Source organism: Eumetopias jubatus, unplaced genomic scaffold, assembly GCF_037043125.1.
Source record: "Eumetopias jubatus isolate StellerSeaLion01/CBP00866 unplaced genomic scaffold, mEumJub1_p1.0 scaffold_3, whole genome shotgun sequence".
NCBI lineage: Eukaryota > Metazoa > Chordata > Mammalia > Carnivora > Otariidae > Eumetopias > Eumetopias jubatus.
The window spans coordinates 182,152,877-182,167,835 of record NW_028274809.1 but is presented as its reverse complement, the minus strand read 5'-3'; the positions used below and the strand labels follow the sequence as shown (position 1 = coordinate 182,167,835).

Sequence of the window (14,959 nt, the reverse complement as noted above, 5' to 3'; positions counted from 1 at the left end):
CGATTGCTGTTTAGACCGGGTCCTTGGTGGCAGCACCTGTGGTGCCCATAGGGCACTGTGTTGGTGGAAGGGAGTGGCTCTATGCCCAGGTCAGCAGCTCAGACTTCCAAAGTCTGATGCCCAACTACCCACAGAGGAGCCCTAAGACGTGGGCCGCTCACCTTCCCCGTGCCTCCGGTTTCTCTTCTACAATATCAGTTAAGAATAGGGACTTTGGAGCCAGGCGAAGTGGGTTCAAATGCTGACTGTGCCCTTTACTAGCTGTGTGACCTTGAGCAAGTTTCTTAACCTCCGTGCTCAGGTCTTCTCATTTTTACTACTGCCTGCCTTGGGTGGGACTGCTGTAGTTCAGGTAGGGCGCCTACAATGTGGCCTGGCAAGTGAGAAGTGCTCAACAAAGCTTAGCTACTTAGTTTATTTCATGGAGTTCATATTCCAGCATGCCTACAACTCTCACAAGAGTGCAGGGAGTATCATATCCAATTGGCCGTGTTCAGTTGTCATTTAAAATGCTTGGAGTGAAAACAAAACAAAACAAAATAAAAACACAAACCAAAATGAAACCAAAAAAATGCTTGGAGTGACAGCACTAAGCACAAGTTCTATTAAGAGGCAAAGTGAAAAGAAGGGCCATACGCACCCCAATGTTCATAGCAGCAGTGTCCCAATAGCCAAACTGTGGAAAGAGCCGAGATGCTCTTCAACAGACGAATGGATAAAGAAGATGCGGTCCATAGATACAATGGACTATTACTCAGCCATCAGAAAGGATGAATACCCAACTTTTACATCCACATGGATGGGACTGGAGGAGATGATGCTCAGTGAAAGAAGTCAAGCAGAGAAAGTCAATTATCATATGGTTTCACTTATTTGTGGAACATCAGGAATAGCAGGCAGGACAGTAGGAGAAGGAAGGGAAAAATGAAGGGGGGGATTGGAGGGGGAGACGAACCATGAGAGACGATGGACTCTGAGAGACAAACTGAGGGTTCTAGAGGGGAGGGGGGAGGGGGGATGGGTTAGCCCGGTGATGGGTACTAAGGAGGGCACGTACGGCATGGAGCACTGGGTGGTATATGCAAACAATGGATCGTGGATCACCACATCAAAATCTAATGATGTATTGTATGGTGACTAACATAACATAATAAAATAAAAAATAAAAAAATATAAAAAAAAAAAGAGGCGAAGGAAAGAGGTGCTTCAGCCAGTTAATCCAAGAAGATGAGCATGATATTTTCAAGGATCCTTTCTGTGTAAAGTATCTTCCTTGACTTTATCTGTTCCATAAAATATTTTTTAGCATTTTAAAGCCATATTTGCAAACAGGAAGATATGGAATAAACACATATATAACCTGAAATTTGCAGTGCCTTCTATAAATCTAACAAAATGATAAAATGAAGGTGGGTAAATTCTATGAGTGATTTTTTTTTTTCAATTCAGGAGGTAAAATACTTACAGATAGCTTAGAAAATACAAATTAAAATATCTAACCCTTGGGACACCTGGGTGGCTCAGTCGGTTAAGCATCTGCTTTCGGCTCAGGTCATGATTCCAGGGTCCTGGGATCGGGCCCCACGTCATGCTCCCTGCTCAGTGGGGAGTCTACTTCTCCCTCTTCCTCTGCTGCCCCCCTCCTGCTTGACTCTCTCTCTCTCAAATAAAGAAATAAAATCTTAAAAAAAAATTTAAAGTAACTAACCCTTAATCCCTTCCATTATTACAAATAATGCCTTTTATCATTGTAAAAAAATACAGTAATAAATCTTATGCTCTACTTCCTTCCAGTCTTCTGTACTTTGTAAACAAGTTAAGCTCATACTACATTACCTGATATTCTACTTTGCAATTAAATCGTGTTTTCCAATGTCTTTTAACGACTATTATGATTCTATTATGATTGTACCAGAGACAGTGCTTAAATATTTTACTTACCTATTCTTTGACTGAAAATGATAAGGCTACAGAAGAATCCCATACACAAATCCTCACTCAGTATTCAAGCTATTGCTGTGTGTTTTCTAAATAGTAGATAATGGTATTAACGTGAAGGCCCATGAATTCAAGTTTCACTCAGCTGTCAAAACTGCATTCCCGTGAATCATCTTCTCAAACAGGCTGAGCCCCTTGTTTGTTTAACTACTGTGAGACTGTGATTTATAATAAGAAATATATATTTGGTCTTCTCTGTTTGGGGCACAGAGCTCCTAAGACCCTTGGAATTCGCGACCCTTGGAATTCACTAAATGAGGAGAGGGAAAGTATTTCTTGTTATGTTAAAGAGGTAACTTTTGACCCCCACCTAAGGATGGGGGCTGGTTGCCAAAAGAATCAATCTTGTGAGGGGCGCCTGGGTGGCTCAGTCGGGGTTAAGAGGCTGGCTCCTGGTTTCCATTCAGGTCATGATCTCAGGGACCTGGGATCAAGCCCCGCATTGGCTCAGCGCTTAGTATGGAGTCTGCTTGAGATTCTCTCTCTCTTTCCCTCTATATCTCCCCCATTTGTACTCTGTCTCTCTTTCTCAAATAAATAAATAAATCTTTAAAAAAAAAGAGAACAAATCATGTGATTAGAGGATTGGAGCTCTCATTCACACCCCCCTGACGTCCAGGGAGGGAAGAGGGGCTGGACATTGAATTAATATCCAGTGACCAATGATTTACTCAATCATGCCTCTATAAAAACCTGAAAGGTTGGGGTTGGAAGAGCTTTCAGGTGGGTGAGCAAGCATAGGTGCAGGGCAGTGGCACCCTGGAGAGGGCATGGCAGCCCCGCGCCCCTTCCCACCTACTCTGCCCTGCACAACTCTTCCATCTGGGTGTTCCCAAGTTCTATCCTTTCATGATAAACCAGGGATCTAGTAAGTAAAGCGTTTCCTGAGTCCTGTGAGCAGCTCCAGCAAATTCCTTGGACCCTCGGAGGAGGTCATGTGAAATACCGGTTTGTAGCCGGTAGGTCAGAAGTACAGGTAACAACCTGGACTTGTGAGTGGCATCTGAAGTTCAAGGAGAGGGTCTTTGGAACCTCCAAGCTGTAACCGGTCGGTCAGAAGCACAGGTGACAATCCAGGCTTGCATCTTGACAGGGTAGGGAGCGGGGGGCAGTCTTAAGAGGACCGAGCCCTTCCCCTGGGGAACCTGATGCTCTCTCTGGGTAGATAGTGTCAGAATGGAGTTAAATTGTAGGACACCCAGCTGGTGTGTGAGAATTGCTTGTTGGTGGTGTGGGGAACTCCCTCCCTACCTTGGAAATTAGGGCCAAGAGCCCTAAAAGAACCACTGTGCCTGGTCTTCTGAGGGACATTAGAGGAGAGAGAGAGGCTCCTGCTTTTAAGAATCTCACGTTTCTGGGGCGCCTGGTGGCTCAGTCAGTTAAGGGTCCGACTCTTGATCTCAGCTCAGGTCTTGCTCTCAGGGTCGTGAGTTCAAGCCCCACACTGGGCTCCACACTGGGCATGGAGCCTACTTAAAAGAAAGAAAGAAAGAAAGAATCTCACATTTCTGCAATAAATTTACCTCTCCTTTCCCTAGGGCACTGTCCATGATTGGCCTGGGCCTGATAGCTCTGGGAACTGGAGGGATAAAGCCCTGTGTGTCTGCATTTGGTGGAGATCAGTTTGAAGAGGGCCAGGTAAGATCATGCACCTTCACAGAAATTACATAATTGAATTACAAACATCCAGGAGTCACATTCCCCCGATACCAAGTCTGCTCTCCATTTGATTCTTTTCAAGGACATTTGAAAGTAGGACACTGACCAAAACTAAGTTAGAATGAAGACAGACCAGCAGCTACATTTTATCCCTTGATATATAACCGAAGTCATATTGTAAACTTAATTCTTTTTTATTACAGGAAAAACAAAGAAACCGATTCTTTTCCATCTTTTATTTGGCCATTAATGCTGGAAGCTTGCTTTCTACTATCATCACTCCCATACTCAGAGGTAAAAAAATATCTGAAGGGGACTTCTGTTTTTCTTTTTAATTATGGAGAGCAAGTCAGGTGGAAAGTTTAAGTCCTTGTTTTGTTTGTGTGTTCATTTTGTCCCTCTTTTCTCCCATTATACTTCTGCTGTTGGATACATACTATACACTTGGAAATCCACAAGATGAGCTTCTTGTCTTTTCTAATCTTTTTGACCCCCTGATCCCAAGGATCACTGAAGAATCTAAACCATCCCGAGTATAGCAATGAATTTTTCTAAATGATTATTAATGCAAAGTCTTTGTTCACACACAGTAAAGGATAAGACAGGAGGTGCTATTTGGAAACCACACCTGGATGGGTCATAGTTGACATTTTTGCTTTCAAGCTCTGCTCCCCAGTGATGTTCAGTGAGCTAGGAAGAATTTAATGGGCACAGTTTTATTCTTTCTAAAAGAATCTCATCCCATCTCAGCTATTTCTAGAAGAACCGCCCAGGAAAGAGAATGAGACAGCAGCCATCAACAGCTCATGGGGTTTTGTGCTGGCGGACACTCCACTGAGAGTTTGTGAATTTCCCACATGGAAAGGAATATTTGGGGACAGATTAGACCAAAACAACACCCTGGTGGCCACACTGCAAAGCATTAAATGATGAAAGAAAATATTTTGTGGGGATTTATGTATTTCTGCATGGAGTAGTTATTTGAAGATGACACTTAAACCCCATTCCAACTTGTTTTGTATAAACATTTAATAGCTTGTATTCTTGCATTAAGTTCCCCCGTCCCCTCCTCAGCCTCCACTTTCTGCTAGAATATGTACTATGCATGTTTGAATTGCAGAATGTGTGAAAGGGTAATTTCAAAGGTAAAATCGTGGCTCTCACATGAATATGAAAAGAGCATGTGCCGAGACTTTATATGACTTACTAATTAAGGAGGAAACTGGAATACTACCGCAATCAGCTCAAATAGGGATTTGAGCAACAGAGACCGGTATTCTTCACAGAGGGAAGAGTCCTTTTGCGTTGCCACGAGCTGGAATCGTTTGTATAGCTATGAATGAGAAACATTTGCCTGACTATCAATTTTCTACAAGTTAACTTCTTTCTCTACAGAACTGTGAACCAGCTAGTCAAAGACAAAGTCAGACCCCTTTCGGATCAGATTATTCCTGGAGGCGCCATTCCACTGAAAGAATCCACAATAATCTCTGTTGCTCCTTCCAAAGTCTGAATTTTCCTCCTTACCAATCCTAGGATGTCAGAGCTAAAATAGATCTGCAGTCAGGGGTTAGCAAACTAAGGCCAATGGGCCAGATCCAGAAATCTGGACAAGACCATCCATTTGTCTACTGTCTATGGCTGCTTTCATCCTTACAAAGTCAGGGTTGGGTAGTTGAGACAGAGCCCGAATTGTCCACAAAGCCTAAAATATTTACTATCTGGCTCTTCACAGAGACTTCTGTTGACTCCTGCCCTGGGCCATCTAATTGCTTTCTAATTAGCATGAATTCAGGAACACACAATCTTGATTTCCCAGGGTACTTTTGATTTTATTTACTGAGTCCCTTGTCTTAAGTTACTGTATCCAGGTCACTTCTATCTCCCCCACTAAGAAAATCCACGTAAGGGGTGCCCACTGATTTTGGCTTGGCCGGTGTCAGCATCTATTTAGGGGCTAAGATTAGAAGCTGTGTTCAGTTCCTGCACTTTCTACTCCAAAGCTGCTTGGCTCAGCTGCCAATGAAATCAGGAAGGCACATGCATAAGTCTAGAACATTCAGTGAAAACAATATGTAATAACCAGTTAGGGATTTTTAAAAATGGTAGCCATATGAGCATTACCAACGCCATAATGAATTTTAATCTTGTAATTTCTCCTCAGTTCAACAATGCGGAATTCACAGTGAACAAGCTTGTTATCCACTGGCTTTTGGGGTTCCTGCGGCCCTCATGGCTGTATCTCTGAGTAAGTAGAAATCAGTTAATTAATACAATCCTATGGTCAGGTCAGACCCTCACATTAATTATTGCAATCAATTTTTGAGAAGTTCATGGAACAGATTGTAATGATAATTCCCATGCTCTGAGAATCAAAGCAGAGTTGGCATATTGCTTCAGAGGAAATAAGGTACATAAAGGGTTTACAGGAAAAGGGATCCTTTGAGGTGGACATTGAAAGGTTTGATACTATTTAGGCAGACTAAGATGAAAGTGACAGAATCTGTTAGGCTAGATGATCCCGTGGCCGAAAGCTTTTGTTCTTATCAACATGTGCTCATCTCCAGCTTGCCTGAGACAAGGCAACCTGGTCCAGTTGCTGTTTAAATATTTCCAATGAGTATCTAGATTTCCATAATGTATCATCTCAAAATGTTTCTACTTAGACGGGATGCCTGGGTGGCTCAGTCGGTTGAGCGTCTGCCTTCAGCTCAGGTCATGATCCCAGGGTCCTGGGATCGAGCCCCTCAGCAGGGAGCCTGCTTCTCCCTCTCCCTCTGCCCCTCCACCCCTGCTTATGCTCACTTGTGTGCACGCTCTCTCTCTCAAATAAATAAATAAAATCTTTTAAAAAAATGTTGCTACTAGAATATCTTCTTGTTGGGAGGAATATATGTATCTGTTAGATACATTCATTCATACATTAGTTTCTTGGCTCTGGCTTTTTAGGAAGTGTGACAGTTTTCTCATAGGATAGTCTATATTGAATGATGGTAGGTGTCTTCGTTACCTAGGTCTGTCATGACAAAATACCACACACTGTGTGGCTTCAACACAAATGTATTTATCGTCTGACAGCTCTGGAGGTGCGGAGTCCAAAACCAACATGGCAGGAGGACCATGCTCTCTGTGAAGTTACTGAGAAGGATCTCTTCCAGGTCTCTTTTCTACCTGTGGTAGTTCCCTGGCCTGGGGCAGCGTAATGCCAGTCTGCCCATGGCCTGCCCCTGTGGGCACATCTGTGTCCAAATTTGCCCGTCTTTAGAAGGACACCAGTCCTATTGGAAGAGGGCCACCTCAATGATCTCATCTTTTTTTTTTTAAGGTTTTATTTATTTATTTGACAGAGAGATAGAGAGCACAAGTAGGTAGAGAGAAAGGCAGAGAGAGAGGGGGGGAGATGCAGGCTCTCTGCTGAGCAGGGAGCCTGATGCGGGACTCGATCCCAGGCCCCTGGGATCATGACCTGAGCCAAAGGCAGCCGCTTAACCAACTGAGCCACCCAGGTGCCCCTCAAGGATCTCATCTTAACTCGATCTACTGCAAAGACTGTATTTTCAAATAAGGTCACATTCTGAGGTATTGGAGGTAAGGACTTCAGCATCTTTTGGGGGTGGGGCATGATTCCACCTGTAACAGTAGTACAAGAAGGAAACCTAGCCCCAATAATCATCTCCAGCCTTTACAGCCTCCCACTCAAATAAGGTAGTGCCAGCACTGTTACTTTCTCTGATTTTTTTCAGTTTTTAAGAGCGCTGAGTATGCCCCCTTTAACCCTGTTTGCTCAGCTTGCAGCAATTTTGCTTTATCCATACACCTGTGCCAGAGTTCAATATTTCCCCTTTTTTCTGTCCCCATTTTCTTCCATAATTCTTTAAACACTGCCACACTCCCCTAAAAGACTCATACACACACACACACACACACACACACACACACATACACACACACACACACACACACCCCTTCTCCTCTCTAATTCTGGGTGAGGAGATAGAGAAGATTTCAAAAACTACTGATCTAGGCCAAACGCTGTATTCAGCTGGCATTAGGTGAATTTTCATTGAATCTGTATGAGTCATTCTTACACCAAAGATTATGTTCTGGTAGTAATAGGCTTCAGTGTTTGTGTATGAGAACACAAATATACCATCGCTCAGAAGCTCCAGTGATTGTTAGCATCCAAAGCACTTTCTAAATGGGGAGATAGGTAAGCAAGGCCATTCTGTGAGTCATCCCAGTGTTTCCAAAACAAAGTTATAACTCAAATAAGAGCACATCTTCTAGGTCACAGGTAGTTCTGTCAAATGCCTTGTTAACACATCTTCTTTGCCTTCCCAGTTGTGTTTGTCGTTGGCAGTGGAATGTACAAGAAGTTTCAGCCTCAGGGTAATGTCATGGCTAAAGTTGTCAAGTGCATTGGCGTAAGTATTTCGGCTGCTTTCTCTCGAAGACATTTAGTCACCCCAGAACCATCTACTTCCTTTAAAGTAAATGCAGTGGAGCATTGACTTTTCTTTAAACATTCTATTATTGTTCTTAGCGTTTTGATAAATTGAAGTTTCTTATAAAATTCACCAAATGGAAAAGGACACAACAGAACTCAAACAGGGAGGATGGAAAGGGCTCCTGAACTGTTAAATTAGATCAGAGGTCAAAGAAAGGCAAAGCAGAGTAACTCTTCAGCTACCAAACTGGCAATCCCTGGCTGGTGTGGGGAAGGCATGAAGCCCAAGGGGAGAGGCATGGTCTGGTGCTGCGTATCAACAGTCTGAAGTGTGGAAAGTGTCAGCCATGCTACTTTCAAGAAAATACTGTATGGTAACTAACATAACATAATAAAAAAAAAAAAAGAAAAGTGAACACACAAAATGGGGGCGCCTGGGTGGCTCAGTCGGTTAAACGTCTGCCTTCGGCTCAGGTCATGATCCCGGGGTCCTGGGATGGAGCCCCGCATCGGGCTCCCTGCTCGGCGGGAAGCCAGCTTCTCCCTCTCCCGCTCCCCCTGCTTGTGTTCCCGCTCTTGCTGTGTCTCTCACAAATAAATAAAATCTTAAAAACTAAATAAATAAATAAATAAAATGAACACACAAAATGAACAGAGATTCACATACAAAGATTATCAATGTAATATTTATAACAGCGAAAATTCGTAACACCAAATTGCTGGAAACAGAAGAATAGTGCTGAACTCATAGTATGTCTGGCCATGTTATGCAGCCATTGGAAGCCTTGTTTTCAAAGACTATTTGGTGACAGGAACATGCGGGATATGGTTTCTTCTGTATGCGTCTGTGTGGTACACGTACGTGAATATGGGCATATTTAAAGGCAGGAATTAAATGTTGAGCATAGGGAATCTTTCAAACAAGGAATCAAATAACTTTCCCCCCTAAATAGTCCCCATTTTTTTAAATATACAAATACATTGTGTAATTGGGGGAAATGTATCATTTATTTAAAAAAACATGTGTGGATAGTCTTTTGGATGAAAAGACAGCCTTAAAATAATTTTAGTCTTGGGACGCCTGGGTGGCTCAGTCGGTTAAGTGTCTGCCTTCGGCTCAGGTCATGATCCCCGGGTCCTGGGATCGAGTCCCACATCGGGCACCTTGCTCAGCAGGGAGCCTGCTTCTCCCTCTGCCTGCTGCTTCCCCTGCTATGCTTTCTCTCTCTCTCTCTCTCTCTGACAAATAAATAAATTTTATTTAAAAAAAGTAATAATAATAATAATAATTTTAGTCTTTTACTTGCCCTTTACCTGGCTTTATTGCATTAAATTATACATGTGTACGTCACTTTGTGAAATAAACGTGTCCTCTCACGGTCTAAAAACCTCCCCCCTCTTGCCAATATTCCTCCTGTAGTTTCCCCTCACATGAGATCAACTCCCACTACAAATGGTTTTGTGTAAGCTAAAGGGGCTCTGACCAGTTAGCTCTCCAAGTCCTTCCTTAACAAGGACTTGACAACTTAAACTCCAAAAGAACAACGTGAAGCTACTTAGAGTCACAAGAGTCGTACTTCCTGGTATCCTGAAATCGGCCCGTCACTTTGAGTCCCTGCCTGGTGGTCACATGCGTGTCCCCCAGCCACCTGTGTCATCTCCTTCTCTTGCTGCCCATATGGTAGACCTGCTCCCTCAGCCTGGTAGCCACCAGCCACGTGTGGCTGTGGAATGTTTGAAATGTGGCAGGTGCAACAGGGAACCGAGTTTTAAACTGGATTTCATTCAAATTAATCTAAACTACGTAACTTCTTATAAGTGTATTTCTGGATACTGGGTTCTCAGTCTTAAATTTTAAAACCAATGCTCCGCTCAGTGAGTGGAAAACTTTTAAGTATCTTTGGAACAACTTAGGTATATAAATTGATATTTCCAAACATAAGTTTTATGAGAAGTAAACACAAATGCAACATTTCTGATAAAAACTGAGCATCCACACTGAGATGTTCTGTAAGTGTAAAACATACCCTGGATTTTGAAGACTTGGCGTGAAAAACAGAAATGTAGAAATTCTCATTAATTTTAGTATTTGGTATTATTAATAATTGTTTACATAATTATTTCATTATTGATTTACCATTACTGTTAATTTATTACATATTAAGATCATATTTGAGGTTTATTGGGTTAAATAACATACATATTTAAAATTAATTTCACCTGTTTCCCTGTTACTTTTTTTACACTTACATATTTTTTTATTTTAATTATTTTAATTCTGGTATAGTTTTTTTCAGGTTTTATTTATTCACGGGTGCATGGGTGGCTCAGTCGGTTAAGCAACTGCCTTCAGGTCAGGTCATGATCCTGGAGTCCCAGGATCGAGTCCTGCATCGGGCTCCTTGCTCAGTGTGGAGTTTGCTTCTCCCTCTGACCCCTCTTGTGCACTCTCTCTCAAATATTTGAGAGAGAATGAGAGAGATTTTATTTATTTGTTTATTTGAGAGAGAGAGATTGAGATCTTAGGACCCTTAGATCATGACCTGAGCCAAAGGCAGACGCTTAACCGACTGAGCCACCCAGGCGACCCTAATTCTGGTATAGTTGATGTACCATATTAATCAGTTTCAGGTGTATCCATATTTTTTTTTAAGATTTTATTTATTTGAGAGAGAGAGACACAGCGAGAGAGGAATACAAGCAGAGGGAGTGAGAGAGGGAGAAGCAGGCTTCCCGCGGGGCGGGGAGCCTGATGCGGGGATGGATCCCAGGACCCCGGGATCACGACCTGAGCAGAAGGCAGACGCTTAACGACTGAGCCACCCAGGCGCCCCTCCATATATCTTTTTAGTACGGCTACCAGAAAACTTAAATCACAAATGGCACACATTATATTTCCATTGAATGCTCCTTTCCAGGGGTTCTGGAGAGACAATAGCAACAGGATGACTTTGTTACCCCACTCAGAGGCTCACAGTTAGAAAGAGATTAGAAATAAATGCAGGTTATGCCTTTTCACTTCATCATTACACTAGTGTATATGATTTTATATCCCTCTTTTCTCACAAACACAGTTTTACCTTAAAGCCAGTTTTATTGAAATGTGTTTCCCTGATAAAGTAGTCAGTTCTGTTTTGAAATTTGATTTTTCTTCCTTCCTTTAGTTTGCCCTCAAAAATAGGTTTAGGCACCGGAGTAAGGCGTTTCCCAAGAGGGAGCACTGGCTGGACTGGGCTAGAGAGAAATACGACGTAAGTGGTCGTTCCCGCTGCGATGGTCCCGGGTCTTCCTCCAGGAGGCAAGGAGCCTGGGCGCAATTCGTATGACTCAGGCCACATGGAAAAATTATCTGCTGTAGCCTTGTAAACTCGATTAGGGTTTTAAATAAGACCATGCAAGAGTGTTTTTTAATATGGAGCAGAACTTGATAAACAATGGGTAGAATTTATCTGGAAACCATATTATCTTTTCATAATTTTTCATTTTGCATAATCTGTCATTAATTATATGTGACTGTGATCACATAACTAGTTTGAAAACAGAAGAGTCAGTTGGTGGTGGGGTTTGCATTTACTGGAAGTACATTGAAATTCTAGCAAAATGCCTTCTAAGCATTTTTAAATAGCTGAAGAGTTTGGGGTTTTCTAAAAAAAAAATCTGGGGTAAGATTCTTTGGAGCAATTAGTCACCTCCCAGCTTGGCTCTGGATGCAAGTATGTCTACACTGAAACAACACTGCTGATAGCTGTGAGTGACAGGTTGTGGCTGATTTGTCCTTTCCCCACTTCATCCACAGGAGCGGCTCATCTCTCAAATTAAGATGGTTACGAGGGTGATGTTCCTGTACATTCCGCTCCCAATGTTCTGGGCCCTGTTTGACCAGCAGGTAGTGTGAAGCTGTGTTTCTGTACAAATTTCTGGATTTAGCAGACATTCTATGGGCGCTACCATGGACAGGGAGGTACCTAATGTTTAGCTCCTAAAATCATTCTCTTTGGTTTCTTTTTTATACTTCATTTATTTACTAAGTATTAGATCACACTGCGTTCCTTTTTTTTTTTTTTTTAAGATTTATTTGAGAGAGAGAGTGTGCCTGCACGTGAGCGAGTTGGGCGGAGGGGTAGAGGGAGAGAGAGAGTTGAAAACAGACTCCCTGCTGAGCACGGAGCCCGACCTGGGGCTCAATCCCACAACCCGTGAGATCATGACCTTAGCCAAAATCATGAGTCAGATGTTTAGCCGACTGAGCCACCCAGGCACCCCACACTGAATTTCTTTAAAAAAAAAAAAAACAATTCTAGATGGTTCTATCCACATTTCTGTTGCAAAACAATGAAGAAAATTAGGTGTGGTCAAATAAAGGAGACTTGGGAAAGATTTGATCAAAGTATCTAGGACCCTTACCCATCAAACTGAGAATAAAGATTTTTTCTGATACAGTATGCTCAGAGGATGTACAATATTGCCTTTTATGGGATCCATAGAATATTTAAGGTGAGAGGGGCTTGATACCTCTCGCTCTAAAATGGAACGCTTAAGCTAGAAGTACCATCCAGGGATGTGAAATGACTGCCCAAGTCATTCTGACCAAAGCAAGGAATTAGAACCCAGCTCACTGCCTTGTTGCCCTGCTCTTGTTCCCACATATAGGAATTTTCAGATTTGGGTTAAACAACTCAATGCATGATACTCAGTAGCCACAGTTATAAGATACTGTTTTTTCTAGAAACTGGAGCTTCAAAAAAATTTACAAGATTTTATTGTGCAGGACGTATATGTGTGTGTATATATATATATATATATATATATGAGAGAGAGAGAGAGAGAGAGAGAATGCCTCAGCAGGGGGGGAGGGCAGAGGGAGAAGCAGGCTCCCCGCCGAGCAGGGAGCCTGACTCAGGGCTCGATCCCAGGACCTTGGAATCGTGACCTGAGCCAAAGGCAGTCGCTTAACCAACTGAGCCACCCAGGCGCCCCCAGGAAGGATTATTATAAGGGCAAAACATCTCTTGGAAAAAATCTGAGCAAACACATCAATCTCCTTATATGTAAGTATGGGATTTAGACCAGCATCTTACGCACAGGGAGGCAGTTTTGCATGTTGAATAGAAACCAGCTCTCGGTATCAGACCCGCACTAGAAATAACACTCATCGTCTTTTTGCTGTGTGACTGGGAGGAATCCCATAACACTCCTGGCAGGGTAATCACTCATGGCAAGGCTGTGGGGATCAAATTGGAGACTGTGTATAAAGTGACCCATGACTGGCATCTATTAAGAACTCAAGCACGGGGCGCCTGGCTGGCTCAGTGGGTAGAGCATGTGACTCTTAATCTCGGGGTCATGAGTTCAAGGCCCATGTTGGGTCTAGAGATTACTTTAAAAAAAAAAAAAGAATTCAAGCAGTGGCCTATTTCCTGACTTTCCATGATGCCTTCTAAATGGAGTTGACAGATTATGTTGAAACCTTTATGCGTTCAGTCCTCCATAGAAACAATCACGTGTATTTGTACAGTCCTGAGTCTTCCTTAAGCAAAATAGGTTGAATGTAACTAGGCTGCCCAGGCTGAAATCCAACGCTGTCTTGACGGATTTCCACTTCAGGACAGCCTAGACTGTCAGAAATAGTCCTTAAGCAGTAATGATGTTCTTGAAGCTGTGATACCAGTGAACGTAGACTAGCCTCTGTGGGCGTGGCCTCCTCCACCTTGCAGGTGATGTCATGCTTTCCAACAGGTCTCAGACATGCATCTTTGTATTTCCTAAGGATAGCTGCATCTCAGAGTAGTGCTTTGCAGATTCTTCGTGGGGGGGGGCGGGCGGCAGCAGTGGGAGAACTAGATGTCATGTTAATTTGTACAGCAGAAATGCAAGGTATTTTGTTTTACCCAGTGTTACAGTGGAGCTGGGAGATAAACTTGATGCTGAAAAAACATTTAAACCCCATAACACTCCAGACTTCATTCCTGATCTGGAAAAGCCTCAACCTTGACTTGTAAAAGGTTTAAAACTCACGTTCCCAAATGATGCAGCAAACGTATTCGTTTTTCAGGGCTCCAGGTGGACGCTGCAAGCAACAACTATGAGTGGGAAATTTGTAAGTTTGGGGTATCAATCTTCTCTACCTCCCCTGGTCACTGTTCCTTTGCTCTAATCCCTTTCAGTAACCTATCAGTAAGACTTTTCCCCCCTCTTTTTAGGGACTTATTGAAATCCAGCCGGATCAGATGCAGGTAGGCAAAAAAATACTGAAGTTGCTTTCTGAGTTCAAAGTCACCTTTGAGACCATGGCTAACGAGACCATTTCTACTTCTCCTGCAGACCGTGAACGCCATCTTGATCGTGATCATGGTCCCCATCATGGATGCCGTGGTGTATCCTCTGATTGCAAAATGTGGCTTCAATTTCACGTAGGTAACCAGCAGGTTGGAGTTGGGGTCAGGAAAGAATATCTCCCCTCCCCCCATACCACCTATCTGACGGGGTTTTTAAAGAATTATATTTGAATTAGAGGCCTGTGTGCTGATGTTTCTAGAAATTTGCCCTTAAAATAAAAGTGCTATTCATGGAAGCCAGAAAAGCTTCTAATTAAAACTTGGCATATATGTAGACAATAGAAATGTTAACTCTCATCCGACGCATCGCCTGAGCTATAGCTTCTAGAAATTAAATGTAAATATGCAAATAAGAATATGCATCCCATTTATCCCTCTTAGTCTTGATCATAAGTAAGAGAGCAAGAGACATTTTCCTTTGGTGTTTTGTAGGGAAGCTAGTTTTGTTCGGGCAGATGGTGGGAAAAGGAGTGTGATCATTAGCTGGCTGGGGGGCGGCTGGCGGAGAGTCACCCTTACA

At 42.8% G+C, this 14,959-nt stretch overlaps 1 protein-coding gene across 1 annotated transcript in view; it reads left to right on the top strand.

Annotated features, from left to right (window-relative positions):
- The window catches only part of SLC15A1 (solute carrier family 15 member 1), a 35,569-nt gene that overhangs the window by 4,308 nt on the left and 16,302 nt on the right, over positions 1 to 14,959 (top strand). The window contains exons 7-15 of the mRNA XM_028112070.2: positions 3,537 to 3,636; positions 3,861 to 3,951; positions 5,822 to 5,905; positions 7,999 to 8,081; positions 11,269 to 11,355; positions 11,901 to 11,990; positions 14,157 to 14,201; positions 14,305 to 14,337; positions 14,426 to 14,514. Of these exons, the coding sequence (XP_027967871.2) occupies positions 3,537 to 3,636; positions 3,861 to 3,951; positions 5,822 to 5,905; positions 7,999 to 8,081; positions 11,269 to 11,355; positions 11,901 to 11,990; positions 14,157 to 14,201; positions 14,305 to 14,337; positions 14,426 to 14,514 (702 nt within the window). The remainder of the gene's footprint in view (positions 1 to 3,536; positions 3,637 to 3,860; positions 3,952 to 5,821; positions 5,906 to 7,998; positions 8,082 to 11,268; positions 11,356 to 11,900; positions 11,991 to 14,156; positions 14,202 to 14,304; positions 14,338 to 14,425; positions 14,515 to 14,959) is intronic.